The sequence below is a fragment of the Lactuca sativa genome, chromosome 3 (assembly GCF_002870075.4).
Source record: "Lactuca sativa cultivar Salinas chromosome 3, Lsat_Salinas_v11, whole genome shotgun sequence".
In the NCBI taxonomy this organism is placed as follows: Eukaryota; Viridiplantae; Streptophyta; class Magnoliopsida; order Asterales; family Asteraceae; genus Lactuca; species Lactuca sativa.
Genome location: NC_056625.2, coordinates 99,604,484 through 99,619,081, shown reverse-complemented (window position 1 = coordinate 99,619,081; position 14,598 = coordinate 99,604,484). Strand labels below are relative to the sequence as shown.

Genomic DNA, 14,598 nt, shown 5'->3' with positions numbered 1-14,598 from the left:
CATCTCCTTCTTTGACCCCTAGTTAGATCCTAATTCATCAACGACCATGATGAAGAAAAACGATAATGAGGGTTTAATGTTTTTAGGTTAAAACACGCTTTGATACCATGGAACGTGTTTTTTTCAATTTCAACAGGAGAAAAAGGAAAAGTCTTTAAATACAAAGCAAGAGAAATAAACTTTGCTATAAAAAAGGAATCTAGATCAATCTATATCGAAAAAAAGATAATAAGCATCTTTTAAATCCAATATAAAATGGATGGTGTAATTACATTCATTCCTATCCCTCTTTGATTGGTCTTGATATTTGTGTTGTAAATAAATAAGAAAAAAAAAGGAGTTGGAGAGCCTCTATGCAACGTATGGCAATATCTGTTGAAATCCAATGCTCCTTCTTCATACATGTACCACACAAATCTTCTGATAATCACCTCACTTTTTCACTTGGCTTTTATTCCTTCTTACGTGATTGTGTTTTTTTGGAGAGTAACCCACTTTAATTTTTGAATAAATCTATTTAGTTTATGATGTTTCAGCCATGGTTTTTGATGTTTGATTTCCTTCTCCAATTAAGCTCTTGGATTTCAACCACAATCAGGTTCATTGTCGGTCATATCAGTCCAGATGGCCAAACATTGCTACTTATGGTCTTGATATCAAGCCAACAAACTCGGTCGTTAACTTATGTTTTTGGTTTACTTAAAAGTAAAACTTATCAGGTGTCTCGGGAAACATCCAATATGATAAATCCAGATGTATTTTTTTGGTTAGATAAATCATATATAATATTATCAGAAGGGTTTTACTTTGATCTTAATCTTCTATGTGAATATTTATGTTTGCTTTGCTATTTAATTGCAGTGAGGCTCAAATGACTTCTAAAGTGATTCCTCAACAAGCTGGTAAAAAGACAAGGATAGACGATGAGACATGAACACGAACAAGCAGGCTCAAATGGCTTCTATGTGAATACATCTGAAATGTAGTTTTTCAAAAAATAATGTTGAATTTCTTTTTTCTGTTTTAAATTTTTTGGTTCCTAAACCTTTATATCTTGTCACCTTTTTTTTTTTTTTTTGAACATTCTAACTTTGACAATCGGGATGTCAAGTCTTTTAAACTACATCTTCACAATCTACATAATTAAAAAATCTTCCAGCTGAAAACTTATCACTTTGCGGTCATATTTGGCATGGATTGATAAAACATCATTAAAGTTAATGTTAAATACAGTTGATTTAAATACTCAGACCACAATAATTATAATCTAATTGAGGGGGATATAGGACTGCTAAACTCGATTATTATTTCCATTGAAAGTAAAATGTGTACATACCTAATAGATGTATCCGTTGGAAATTATTCTAACGGAAACAATGTTAACATCTTAATGATTAATAATCCCTAATGTTTTTAACATGTTTTATCTTTTTAATTAATTCAAAATAATGTTCTATATAAAAATAACCATTTGAAATCTATGATTAATAACTACAGTTTATAGTTTTTATGTTAATTTATTTTGTTGTTCCTCAACTTCTTTGGACGAAATAACTTATTTAAAAGGGATTGTAGTGTAAATGTATTATATTAAAGGGGGCTTAGTATAACTATAACGACTTCTAAATCGGTATAAAAGTTTCCCGAATTCTAAGCGCTTTTCTGTTAACAACAAGCGGGAGGTTTTCCATATTCGTGTTTTTTCGAGTTTATTCCGCTCGTCGTCACTCCCTCTCCCGATTTTCAAAATAATTTCTCGAGAATTACTTGTAGAAGAATGGAAATTCCAATCGATTCAGTAGGAGTGGTTTGTTAGGGATCGAAAGGGAAAAAATAATCGAAGATTTATGATGGAGAAGACAGATCACGCCCGGAAATTGTATAAACGTATGCGATTATGGGAGTTACCTGATCAATATGTTGCAGAGCCAATCGATGGATCATCTGGTTCTTGTTTGGTTGTGAAACGTGATGGCTCCATGACGCTTGTTGGTTTGTGTTTTTAATCTCGATTTTTCTAAGCATTCTTAACTTTTTGCTTCGATTGTTAATATGTCCGGTTGAAGTTTCTCGTCTGTGTGCCAACTCACCACTTGAAACCTGTATCTTACTTTCTTTATTGATTACAATCTTCTATTATCTGAGATTTGATCACTGTGCTTCGATTTTAGTGCAATTGGATGGTTTTGTTAGGGCCAAATTAATGGTTGCCTTACTGATTATCTGCCGAATCTCACTTAATAAGTCTTCAAAACTTTGTTTATGTAGATGAAATCCCAGATTGTACAACTGTTCGTGTTCCTAAAATTCAGACAATTTATGGTGTTGTTGGAATACTAAAGCTTTTGGCAGGTCAGAATTTAAAGCTACCACATTCTATAAGCTGTGAAATTGTTTATAATCTTTGTAATGTAATTGATATGTGCATCTGCATTACTATAAATTTGGGGGAAATGGTTATTTATACTGTTGCTATGCTCCTTTTCAGCAGTAAAGTTTTACGCAAATCTAAAACTCTTTCCATATGTTTGCAGGATCATATTTATTAGCTATAACAGAACGTGAAAATGTTGGATTATACTTAGGCCATCCAATCTACAAAGTCTTGTCACTCAAAGTCTTTCCCTGTGATCGTTCACCAAAAAGCTCCCGTGATGAAAAGGTGAAATTGCTTTTTTTGTTTTGGGTAATTTAATACTGGTGATAACAAATGAAATGTGTAACCTTTTTCTTTCATTTTCTTGTAGAAAAAGATGGAGTCAGAGTTTTCAAGTCTGTTAAAAGTTGCTGAGAGGACACCTGGCCTTTATTTTTCATACCATGTCAATATAACACTAAGGTCTTTTTCTTCTCCATGTTTTTTTATAATTCTCAATAACTCTTGTCATTGAAGATCCTTTTCCCTTTCCTTCTTGCAGTGCCCAAAGGTTAAATGACTTGGGTGTGGAAGCAACTAAGATTCCTCTCTGGAGGCAGGTAGGTATTGCCTCAAATTGAAATCCTTTGGTATTCTTGTAGCTAAATAAATTATCTATTATCATAATATACAAAATAGTTTGTTGCTAAATTACAACATAAACCCTTGAAATATGTTGTTTTTACCTCTTATATACATATTCAAAAACACTCGATATTTACTTGTGACAGGCAGAACCTCGATTCGTATGGAATAATTATATGTTGGAACTACTCATAGACAACAAGGTTTGTTTTCCAATCTTACTAAAAAATCCCTAAAAAAACTCAATTGCTTCACAACTTTTTGATCTTCTGATTTTCTGACATTGTCAATATGTGCACAAGCTCGAAGCATACATTCTTCCTATTATTCAAGGGAGTATCCTTTTTTTTATGTCATTATTTAATTACTTTTCAAAAAAGTACAAAAATGTAGGTGTTATTTCCTTAACTTAGTAACAGCTTTCCAAAATTTTCAAGCAGCAATTGGGAAAGATATTATAGATGTCACCCTGATAGCAAGAAGGTGTACTAGGAGAAATGGTGTGGTTTTTAATATCTTTACACAAAGTTTTAGTTTCCTTTTTTCATTTAATTTTAAAAACAAATTATGATAAATAGGCACTAGGATGTGGAGAAGAGGAGCTGATGATGATGGGTATGTAGCAAATTTTGTGGAAAGTGAACAGATCATACAAGTAAAAGGGTATACAGCATCATTTGTACAGGTATACTTCATGTCTCTTTAGACTTAGATGTCCATTTTTCATAGAGTAATTACAGAAATAGTCCCTGTGGTTTGGTGAAAATCACAGGTTCAGTCCAATTTCAATTTTCTTTGCATGGTTGGGTCCTTATGTTGTAAATTCTAAGAACTCATGTGTTACTTTTTAAATATGACAATTTTTCCCTTGGATCAAGCTATTAAAAGTTAAAACAAATATAAAACAAAAGGACAAAATGGGGGTAAATCAGTCATTTAACAGATTTTGTGTTTGTAGGTCCGAGGGTCAATCCCTTATGTTTGGGAACAGATTGTTGATTTGTCATATAAGCCAAAGTTTGAGATTATGAAACCTGAGAAAGCAGTAAGTGGTTGATCATTAATTACTTTTTTTCTAATATTATTTCACATCCATATATCTATAAATAACTATCTGATAACCTTCCATATGATTATTTCTGTAGGCTCACATTTCTGAGCGCCATTTTTTGGATTTAAGGAAAAAATATGGAAATGTTATAGCCATTGATCTTGTCAATACGGTATAAAATACAAATACTTGTTTCTTTCTTGTTCATAAAATATAAAATCTTCTGCATTCATTGTATTTATTTATTTATTTTTATAGCGTGGTGATGAAGGGCGTTTGTCTGAAAAGTTTGCCACATCCATGGAGAAGATTCTTAACGATGATGTGAGGTAGAAATAGAATCTTGTGTAATTTTTTTTTCTCATTTATTTCTTGCTATATTTTCTCTTATATAATATATATGGTTAATTCTGAGTTATGCAGATACTTGCACTTTGACTTTCATAAGATTTGTGGACATGTTCATTTTGAGCGTTTGTCTATCCTCTATGAACAAATTGAAGATTTCCTGATTAAAAATAGGTGAGTATCTATTATTTTTTTATTACTTGTACTTAAAACGTCAAATTGTCAAATTGGTAATGGTGTTGAACATTGCATGAAAGATAGGAAAAATAAAAAATATGACTCACATCCAACTTAGTAATAATCATCATTTTTCAATAGGTTTCAATTACAATCACATGATTATAAAGGGTTGTTAAATTTCAAGCTTAAAACTATAAAGGATGACAACAAAATAAGACTTGGTAAGTTGAATTATAAAGGTTATACTTTATATAAGTGATACATTAGGTGCACACAATCTCGCATGTATCTTCATTATGCTTTTGTAATAGAAAACTAATTTAATTAATGTTACCTTTCTTTGTATTTATAGGTACCATTTATTAAACGAAAAACGCGAAAAAGTTGAAACACAAATAGGAGTTGTACGAACTAATTGTATAGATTGCTTAGATCGTACAAATGTCACACAGGTATATTATATATATTTTACTTTTAAAGTTATTATATTCTTCATCTTTGGTTATACTTAACTTATATGTAACTTTAATCCACATTGTATTTTGTTGTTTGTTTTAGAGCATGATTGGGAGAAAAATGTTGGAATTCCAACTTCAAAGACTTGGTCTTTTTGATGCCGATGAAAACATTAGTACACATTCGAATTTGAATGACTCTTTTAAAATATGTATGTACTTCATTTTCATTCTTGGTTTCCTTTAGGCCCCCATTTAACAACTTGTACTGTGTTTGGTGTGTATTGGACTGACTGATCTTTAATGGGTCAAAAATTGCAACTTTTTGTCCCACTTAAAATACTCTTTATTTTTTAAAACAATTTGTCATGTCATGTCATGTCATGATTTCAGTATGGGCTAATCATGGGGACGATATAAGCATCCAGTATTCTGGCACGCCTGCTCTTAAAGGAGATTTTGTCAGGTAACTCGAAATTAATTAATTTAATTATTATGATTAATGTTTAGATGAGTTAAATTCATTTTCTTGTTTTAGAGTGGGTCGGAGGACTACTAGAGGAATGCTTAAAGATGGCTATAATGCACTAATGCGTTATTACCTCAATAACTTTGTTGATGGTACAAAACAGGTCAGCATTTTTATTTATTTATAAATTATAATATAAGTATAGGAAAACAAATATGCAATATATTTATTTATTTATTTTCATTTGTGTAGGATTCGATTGATTTGGTGCAAGGGCATTACATTGTTTCTCTTACTCGAGACATGTCTCCAAAGAGAAAAGGAGGGATAGCCAACATTGCAGTGAGTAATAATTTTATGTTAATATCATGTTTAATTAATCATATCTTGATTTTATTTTCATTTGTTTTGCAGCCATTTCCTGTTGTTGTAGGAGTTATATTAATGGGTATCTTTTTCGCATTGTTGTCACTCGTGCGAGGTGAGTTGGTTGTATGCTAATTTTGTTACACCAAATTTCGTACTATACAATAAATAATAATTCATTTATAAAATGGTAATTTTGCAGTAAAAAAAAGTTTATTACATTTTTTATTTTCAAATATCAAAGCCACATCACTTAAATGGTCTTTGCAATGCCAATTGCCAAAGCCATTTCTAGGTGGGAAATTTTTTTAAACTTTTGGCTCATTTTTGGAAAAAGTGTAAGAAAGATGGCTATTTTTTGTCTTTTAAGAAATTTTAAGCGACGCAATTGGTAAAATGGTTTTGTATTATATCCCTCATTAATTTTAATATGTTATGCAGTTCGAAATGATTTTTGGCAGTTGCCATTGTCTATTTTTTGGGCAACACTGAGTCTATTAATAACACGATATGTGAAAGAAAATGGTCGCGCTTTTTGCAACAGACCCCGGCTACACAAACCTCTAGATTGATTTTTGGCTACAAATTTATATCATTTTTTTTTTAATTATTTCTTGTAGTCGATATAGCCCACATTGTTCATTGCTCGTATTATTATAAGTTATGTAATTATATATTTTTCATGTTATTGAAGACCATTGAATTTTATTGTATTTACCGGAAGATCTTTGACTTTTTTTTTTTTTTTTTTTTTATCTTTATGTAACCGGTTAATCAGATTCTTTTTCGGTCATCCAGTTTCGAATTAGACTGCATTGATAATACCTATGCTATGAACCAACAATGTTTCATATAAGCCAAAGTTAACAGAGATTAAGACATATATATCTTATCTTTTGACCTAATTATATACCATTGTATCTTTATAAACTTCCATTTGGTATCGGATTAATACATGAAATGAAAGAAATGATGAAAGAAATGAAGAGTTGTCACCATACACTTCTGCTATTACTACCCTTGACGACGTCGTTTGTTTTCCAGTCTTTTACATCAGTGGCGGGTGATCATTCAGGTTCATTCTACGAGACCTTTCTCAAATGTATGTCCCACAGAAACTCATCTGATCGCGTCTCATCAATACTCTACAACCCAAACAATTCTTCATATACATCAACCTTACAAGCCTACATCAGAAACAAAAGGTTCAATACATCAACTACACCCAAACCCATAATCATCGTCACCCCATTACACCAAACCCATGTCCAATCCACAATCTTTTGCTCCAAAAACCTATCGATAAACCTCAGAATCCGAAGTGGTGGCCATGATTTCGAAGGACTCTCTTACGTCTCCTACACTCGCCACTTTCTTTTACTCGACATGTCTAATCTCAGAACAATCGATGTCAATATCACAGAAGAAACCGCCATAGTTGAAGTCGGCGCCACCATTGGAGAGCTTTATTACAGAATATGGGAGAAAAGTAAAGTCCACGCCTTCCCCGCCGGAGTTTGCTCGACTGTAGGAATCGGCGGGCATATAAGCGGAGGTGGATATGGAGTTTTGATGCGAAAATACGGACTTACAGTGGATAATATTGTCGATGCGATGATAGTTGATGTTAATGGTAGAGTTTTGGATAGAAAATCAATGGGGGAAGATCTTTTTTGGGCTATACGAGGAGGAGGTGGCGCAAGCTTTGGAGTCATACTGTCGTATAAACTACGACTCGTCGGAGTTCCGGAAACTGTCACCGTTTTCCGAGTATCAAAGTCGTCGGAAGAAAAGGGTATTGATATCGTTAACAGGTGGCAGTATGTAGCTGACAAGATTGATCGAGATCTTTTCATTAGGTTATATATAAAACCAGATAACGCCAAGAAGACGATTGAGGCGGAGTTTACTGGGTTTTTTCTAGGAGATTCCGATCGACTTGTTTCCGTTATGAACAAAGGATTTCCCGAATTGGGTATACAAAAAGACGATTGCAAGGAAATGAGTTGGATTGAATCGGAGCTTTTCTGGTCAAGCACCGATAAAGCACCGGTGGAGGTTTTGCTAGACCGGAGTCTTTTCAAGTCACAATATGCAAAGCGGAAGTCGGATTTCCTACAGATACCGATTCCTAAAGATGGAATGGAATCTTTACTCCGGAAAATGATGGAATTACGCGTCGTTGGACTTGCGTTCAACCCATATGGTGGAAGAATGAGTGAGATCCCGGATTGGGAGACTCCATTCCCGCATCGAGCTGGGAATATTTTTAAAATACATTATAGTGTGAATTGGCATGAAGAAGGGAGTGAATTAGCGGCTTACTATGTTAATCAGACGAGAGTTCTTTATGATTTCATGACTCCATTTGTGTCTAAGGATCCGAGAGGAGCGTATCTTAACTACCGGGATCTTGACATTGGTGTTAGCAGTGTTGGGAACAATAGCTACTCGGAAGGGAAAGTTTATGGAGAAAAGTATTTCAAGGGCAATTTTGATCGATTGGTGAAAGTAAAGACGATGGTTGATCCAGGAATCTTCTTCACAGATGAACAGAGCATTCCACCTCGATTCGATAGTAGATATAGAAGGATGTTTAGGTGACCTTGGTTGGTGCATATTGAGATTTAAGGGCAATATGAATGATTCTTTTTCGTACTATTAAGATGAGAAATGTGGGATTATTTTATCTACAAAAGATACGTATTTAGGCTTTTTAAGGATAATAACAATAAAATTTTGTTGTTTGTATAATGAGAAGGACCAGTATTTTTACCCATGATAGATAGCAATTACATTTCATTACTATTTCATTACTAATATGAGAAATATGTTTTCTTTGTTATGATCACTAAAAAATTTGTATGTAAATTGTTATTATGTATAAAGAAATATAAATACGTTGTTATTATGTGTAACTTATTGTTTTATTGGTAAAAAATTAAGCAAAATGACATTATGTGTAAAGAAATATAAGTGTGTTGATATTATTATTTTTTTGAAACAACAAATTTAATCTACTCCTAAAATACACTTTAAATCTATCTATGTCCACGACGGGACTTGAACCCTCAACCTCAAGGAGAAAGGGCAACACCGGATACCGCTAAACTATAAGCCCTTTGGTAGCGTGTTGATATTATAGGTAAGAAACTAAGATACATTGTTTATATTGAAAAAAGTGAAGTGCTTGTTGATTAAAAACGAAATATGTGATGCAACACCCTCGTTTCTCAATACAGATTAGGTCTATCATATCTTTTGTTACAAACTAGACCTATATTTGTATTTGATAAGTTAGCTGTACAAAAGTTCTTTTTTGGTGAAGGATAAGCATAATATACAAGTAAATGTTGAGAAATATCTACTATAATAAATGAAGGTTTTTTTGACACATGTTTTCTTCTCTTTCATCTGGACACATGACATTTTCTAACATTTTTAAATTTTCTATTTTCCATTTGTCATTTTATTGTATTTTTCATTTTATTAAATTAAAATTCCATATTTAATATGTAAGGTAATCTACTATAATAAATGAAGGTTTTTTTTGCCACATGTCTTCTTCTTTTTCATTTGGACACATGACATTTTCTAACATTTTTAAATTTTCTATTTTCCACTTGTCATTTTATTGTATTTTTCATTTTATTAAATTAAAATTTCATATTTAATATGTAAGGTAATATATATGTAGGGTATTTATTAGAAATTGTTTATATATGTAATGTATCTAATACATTAAAGCCTCTTTAATTTTAATAATTCAAAAGATTCCTCATTTTTCTTATAAATTCAAAATTTTCAAATTCTTAAAATTTTATATTTTTTTAAAAATAAACTCATATAATACATGGGTCTCACACCTAGTTGTATATAAAACGACAACTCATATAAAAGAACCAAACATGTGCCATAGCGATATTAGATTTAGGAGTAAAATATAAATATGAAATTTAGTTGTTCTAAAAAAATTATTTATAAATGAAATTAACGTCTTTCATGATTTAGTTGTACTTCAATCCTTGAACCTTGCTATTAAGGGTTGGTTCGACAAATTACATATTAAAATGGTAGATTGAGCATACGCTAGCAAAATTATTGTACAATCATCAAGTAAATTATGGGATAATGACTTGAAAGGGTAATGAACTTTCGACTTTGTTCAGATTTAGTCACTAAACTTTTTTTCATTATATATTTGCCACTAAACTATTGAAATTGTTCATATTTTACCTTTATGAACGATAACAACCGATCATAAGGATAAAATGTGAACAGTTTCAATAGTTTAGTGATAAATAGATAATGAAAAAAAGTTTAATGACTAAATGTAAACAAAATCAAAAGTTTGTTTCCCTCTCAAAATAGTTCAATGACTAAATATAAACAAACTTTCTTCTTGTATTTTGGTTTAGCAAATTATGTATTTTTGTTAAATTTTAACAATATTTGTTGATGAAGAAATTTATGAAATAATAATTAAAAAAAACGAAAAAGGTATAAAAAAAATGAAAAACGAAACCAATATTATATGTATAAGTTTTATGTTATAAAACTATACAATATTATATGTATAAAAATTATCCTAATATTATATGTATGAATTTTGTGTTATAAAATTATGAACATATAAATTGACATACATTAAACCATATACATTGTTTATACAAGAATACATACATACATTGATATATTATATATGTTTTTATACTCCATGTATTGACATACATTATATTAATATATTTACTATTAAGAAGATATCGAAAATGAAAGTCAAGTTGTTTAAAATTTAGACATTTTTAATTTATCCGGACAATTGATTTATATTTGAGATAGTATTATCTTAAAATATTTGAATAATTATTAAAATTTATGATTATTTAACTAGACATATAGAGTTAAGTAAAACTTTGAACATGTTTTATGAAGTATTGAACCTAAACCGCCCATCTATATTATCTTTACAAAAATATTTTTTTAGAAAAAAATAGCTATATATTCAATAATTAACATGGCGCTATTTTTTTTTCTTTCAAAAAAGTCATTCATAATTAAAAGGTTTTAGATAAAGCAATTCATATTTAAATAACTATTTTAAAAACAATAAGGTTTTCAATTTTTTTTTCTTCAGAATACAACGTAATTTCTTACCATGAAACACAATTTCTTAATAGCTATAGGCAAGGTTCTAAAAGGCGTGAGGCGTGGCGTGGCGGCAAGGCCAAGCCTCAAGCTTAACGAGTTATGACGAGCCATGGCATTTTTCAAGGCGTGATATAAGGCGGCGATTTTGTATTAATTTATAAGTATATTACCGCATAAATATAAATTTATATCAAATATAACTAGTTTTTAGAAGTGTTATATCAACAACTAATAAAAGAAAGTTAATAAAAAAACACAATACTTGTATGTCCGACTAGAAAAGGTATAAAAAAGAGCAAAAAATGTGTCTCAAACGAAAAAACACGCGCCATAACACGTCATAACGCGTCATGACACGCCATATCATGCATTGCCACGCGTCACGCCTAACAGCAACGTTATGAAACTTTTCGTAACGGCGACGTCGCGTCTCCCGCCATGGCGCGCCTTTTAGAACACTGGCTATAAGTGAGAATGGTTCATTTTTTTGTAAAACCAAAATCAGATTGGAAATTTTGATTTTTTATTTTGGAAAATACAAAAACATTGGTTTTTTATTTCAGTTTGGTTTTTCGTTTTTTTAATATATTTTTCGGGGTTTTGTTTTCTTATTTCATAGATTTCTTCATTAATAAATGTTACTAAAATTTAACAAAATTTTTTTTTTGTTAAAACATAATACAAAATGAAGTTTGTTCATATTTAGTCATTGAACTTTTCTAGAGGGAAAAGAACTTTCGGATATGTTTACATTTAGTCATAATTTTTTTTTTCATTATCTATTTGTCATTGAACTATTAAAATTGTTCACATTTTACTCTTATGACAGGTTGTTACCAGTCATAAGAGTAAAATATGAACAATTTCAATAGTTTAGTGACAATAAATAATGAAAAAAAAATTCAATGACTAAATGTGAACAAATTCGAAAATTCATTACCTTTTCAAGTCATTATCCCAGTAATAAATTATTTATTATGCAATTTTGTAGTAATTTGGGTTTTTTACAAACCCTATCAAGATTCAAGATACACAAGTCCAGGGACTGAATGAAATAAAACATCAAGTGAGGGTACCGAAAATGTAAAAACAATCAAAAGGAAAAAAGAACAGGCAGATTACTCTTTCGAAGTTCAAAGAGAACTGAATTGCAGAAAATTCTCCGATCGATTCTGGAATTGGATTCAGGAGAAGCGTGAGGGATGGAAGAAACCCTGGAAGAGCATACCAAATCATTAGCGGCTCCAATCATCTTCATCATTGTCTTTGTTTTCCAGTTATCTGACAAGTTCTTATCACATATGAAGACGGTAACTTTCCAATTCCCTTTCATTCAAACGTCGTTTGCAATTTCACTGTTTACTACCTAATTTGCATCCATATCTAGTTATCCCCACCGATAATTTCCGATTGGGAGTCGAGTTAACTTTGTGAATCTTGATTTATCGATTCAGTAATGTAGGTCAATTGTTAGGTTTAAGAGGAATGGTCGCCATTTCCGGAGTCTAAATTGATTGCTTTCCTGTTGCAATCACCTGCATATTGAAGTGTTCGTGGGATTGTATCGCTGCTATCATGTAACCTGTTGTGCCAGCATTATAAAATTTAAGTAGGGTTTTGAAATGCTATGAATTAGGGGATTTTGTAAAGGGGAAAAAGCATCTTGATTGTTGATCATGTAGATAAGTTTCTAATCACCTGCTAGTCAATGGTAATCGAAACATCTTTCTGAGCTAAAATTAGGTTAAAAAGGACAAGCTGTTAAATTTAAACAAACTCATGATTGGATTATGCCATTTTGGGCTTTTCTTTTACTGAAGCTATTGCACTATACGTAAACTGTTGCATATTAACAAGGTGTATGTTAAAAAATTAATAATCTTGTGGTATTTCAGAAAGCTTCCATGAGTAAAAAGGATGCCCAATTGCGTGATGAAATCAAACAACTATTGAAGGAGGCAGCTGCTTTGTCAGAGTGAGCATACAAGTTCTTGATAGTTACTTCTACACAAGTTTGATTTGGAATTTACACATCACAACTTTTGTCATGTATTATTCATAACAAACAAACATCAAATAAGATTTTTATCATGTAATGTAGGCCTTCAACGTTTGCTCAATCTGCAAAGCTTAGGAGAATGGCAACAGCTAAGGAAAAAGAGCTTGCAAAAAGTATGATATTTAATACTTGTATTAGGTGTCTATTTCTTCTAAGAAACTAATTTTTTTCCTATTAAAAAACATAAAAACTTTACATGATATACAGGTCAAGAGTCATCCAGCAAGGAGATAAAAGTTTCATTCAGCTTGTACGAGAAAATTCTGATGATTTCAAAGGTGATTGATCATGTTTTAATATTTATATATTATAGATACAAAGTTTAGCATATTTAATATTCCAAAAATACCCTTATCTTGCTTGGCCAGGTTGTCATATATCTTACAATGATCATGTGGTTTTGGAGGATTCCTGTGGCTTCCATATCCAAAGAACTTGTGCAGCCCTTTGGTAATTCTTTTTTTTTTATTTAGTTCCTGTTAAGCTAAAAATTACAAGTATCAGGTAATGATTGGTAATGGGTAAAAAGGTAAATTTGGATTTGGGTAATATACCAAAAAAAGGAAATTTTATAACGACCTAAAACAGATAAGTGTTACATTTTTGGGTTGAAGTGAGAGTACTTAAAAAAGAGGCTTGTTTAGGAATACAACTTTTCTTGAATTTAAAATCTTTAGACATAACATGGGGACAAAATAATTACAAAGTGCACTCTCTTTTTTACTTTTACCTTTAAATTTAATCACTGTTTAATGCACAGGGAGGTTTTTATCCTGGAAAACTGGAGGCTCTTTTAGCAACAATGTAATAATGGTAAATCAGGATATTAATTCCCTTTTAATTAAAATTTACCTCTTTTTTTTATGCCACTATTAATATATTATTGATTGCATTTGCAGGTTGGTGTTATACCTTGGTTGATATTATCCACGAGGGTTGGCAAATACCTTTGCAATAAAGTATTGAAGTAGATCGCATAGGATTTTGCTCTTTGTGTTTGTGCATTAATTAATATTTAATATTTTTAGTGTTCGAGTTCGACTTTCATCTCACTAGTCTTTTCTTTGTCTATGTAAACATCCAACTGTACTATAACTATATGATGAAAATCCAATCAATTGACGGATCAAATCATAATAAATTTCTGTACTCACGTTTTGTACTATCATTATCAGAATTTTCATAAAATATGGTTCGATAACTTTTTAAGAGTAAATTACATTTCTTAGTACGTGAATGTATCTAGTTTTTCAGGGTTCATAAACTAATTCTGCTTCTTAATTGAGATTTTCTGTTTTTGTCGATGGTTTTATTTGGAATATGGACAACAAAGGTTACAAAAACTAGACCAGAAATCCAAAAAAATTTCAAAAAGAGTAAATTATATGAATGTTTTATACGGTTTAAGGTAATTTGTATTAATTTGTATGTTTAGTTTTTGACTTTGTTTTAATTCATATTGTAACAGCCTAAAAATCAAAGGTCGAAACACTAGTGTAACTTCATCCAAACATTGAAAAG

The 14,598-nt window shown here is 31.1% G+C and overlaps 3 protein-coding genes across 4 annotated transcripts; all 3 read left to right on the top strand.

The window, feature by feature from the left end:
* Nucleotides 1-1,659: 1,659 nt before the first annotated feature.
* Nucleotides 1,660-6,617, top strand: LOC111918852 (phosphoinositide phosphatase SAC7). Its single transcript, XM_023914464.3, has 20 exons — nt 1,660-1,992; nt 2,269-2,352; nt 2,535-2,662; nt 2,748-2,839; nt 2,919-2,976; nt 3,148-3,204; nt 3,304-3,337; nt 3,421-3,501; nt 3,580-3,686; nt 3,960-4,046; nt 4,147-4,224; nt 4,311-4,381; nt 4,476-4,574; nt 4,933-5,032; nt 5,139-5,247; nt 5,429-5,501; nt 5,574-5,667; nt 5,757-5,846; nt 5,919-5,985; nt 6,312-6,617. Exons 1-20 carry the CDS (start codon nt 1,848-1,850, stop codon nt 6,440-6,442), a joined length of 1,785 nt encoding a protein of 594 aa, XP_023770232.1. The 5' UTR covers nt 1,660-1,847; the 3' UTR covers nt 6,443-6,617.
* Nucleotides 6,618-6,649: 32 nt separating this feature from the next.
* LOC111918861 (berberine bridge enzyme-like 21) lies at nt 6,650-8,726 on the top strand. The gene has a single exon (XM_023914480.3). The coding sequence runs from the start codon at nt 6,831-6,833 to the stop codon at nt 8,472-8,474; it is 1,644 nt and encodes a 547-aa protein (XP_023770248.1). The 5' UTR covers nt 6,650-6,830; the 3' UTR covers nt 8,475-8,726.
* Nucleotides 8,727-12,111: 3,385 nt separating this feature from the next.
* On the top strand, nt 12,112-14,245 carry LOC111918860 (protein GET1). 2 transcript variants are annotated; one of them, XM_023914478.3, is made up of 7 exons: nt 12,112-12,328; nt 12,914-12,993; nt 13,120-13,190; nt 13,291-13,355; nt 13,446-13,527; nt 13,838-13,890; nt 13,977-14,245. In XM_023914478.3, the coding sequence occupies exons 1-7, from the start codon at nt 12,221-12,223 to the stop codon at nt 14,046-14,048; spliced, it is 531 nt and encodes a 176-aa protein (XP_023770246.1). In that variant the 5' UTR covers nt 12,112-12,220; the 3' UTR covers nt 14,049-14,245. The 2 variants fall into 2 exon arrangements, with proteins under 2 accessions (XP_023770246.1, XP_023770245.1); XM_023914477.3 differs by having other exon boundaries at nt 12,115-12,328; nt 13,285-13,355.
* Nucleotides 14,246-14,598: the final 353 nt, after the last annotated feature.

Coding starts and splice junctions, on each gene's coding strand:
- LOC111918852 (XM_023914464.3), top strand. CDS start 1,848: ATGATGGAGAAGACAGATCACGCCCGGAAATTGTATAAACGTATGCGA. Junction 5,033..5,138: donor ATCGTACAAATGTCACACAG/GTATATTATATA, acceptor TGTTTGTTTTAG/AGCATGATTGGGAGAAAAAT. Junction 5,248..5,428: donor GAATGACTCTTTTAAAATAT/GTATGTACTTCA, acceptor TCATGATTTCAG/TATGGGCTAATCATGGGGAC.
- LOC111918861 (XM_023914480.3), top strand. CDS start 6,831: ATGAAAGAAATGATGAAAGAAATGAAGAGTTGTCACCATACACTTCTG.
- LOC111918860 (XM_023914477.3), top strand. CDS start 12,221: ATGGAAGAAACCCTGGAAGAGCATACCAAATCATTAGCGGCTCCAATC. Junction 12,329..12,913: donor TCTTATCACATATGAAGACG/GTAACTTTCCAA, acceptor GTGGTATTTCAG/AAAGCTTCCATGAGTAAAAA. Junction 13,528..13,837: donor AGAACTTGTGCAGCCCTTTG/GTAATTCTTTTT, acceptor TTTAATGCACAG/GGAGGTTTTTATCCTGGAAA.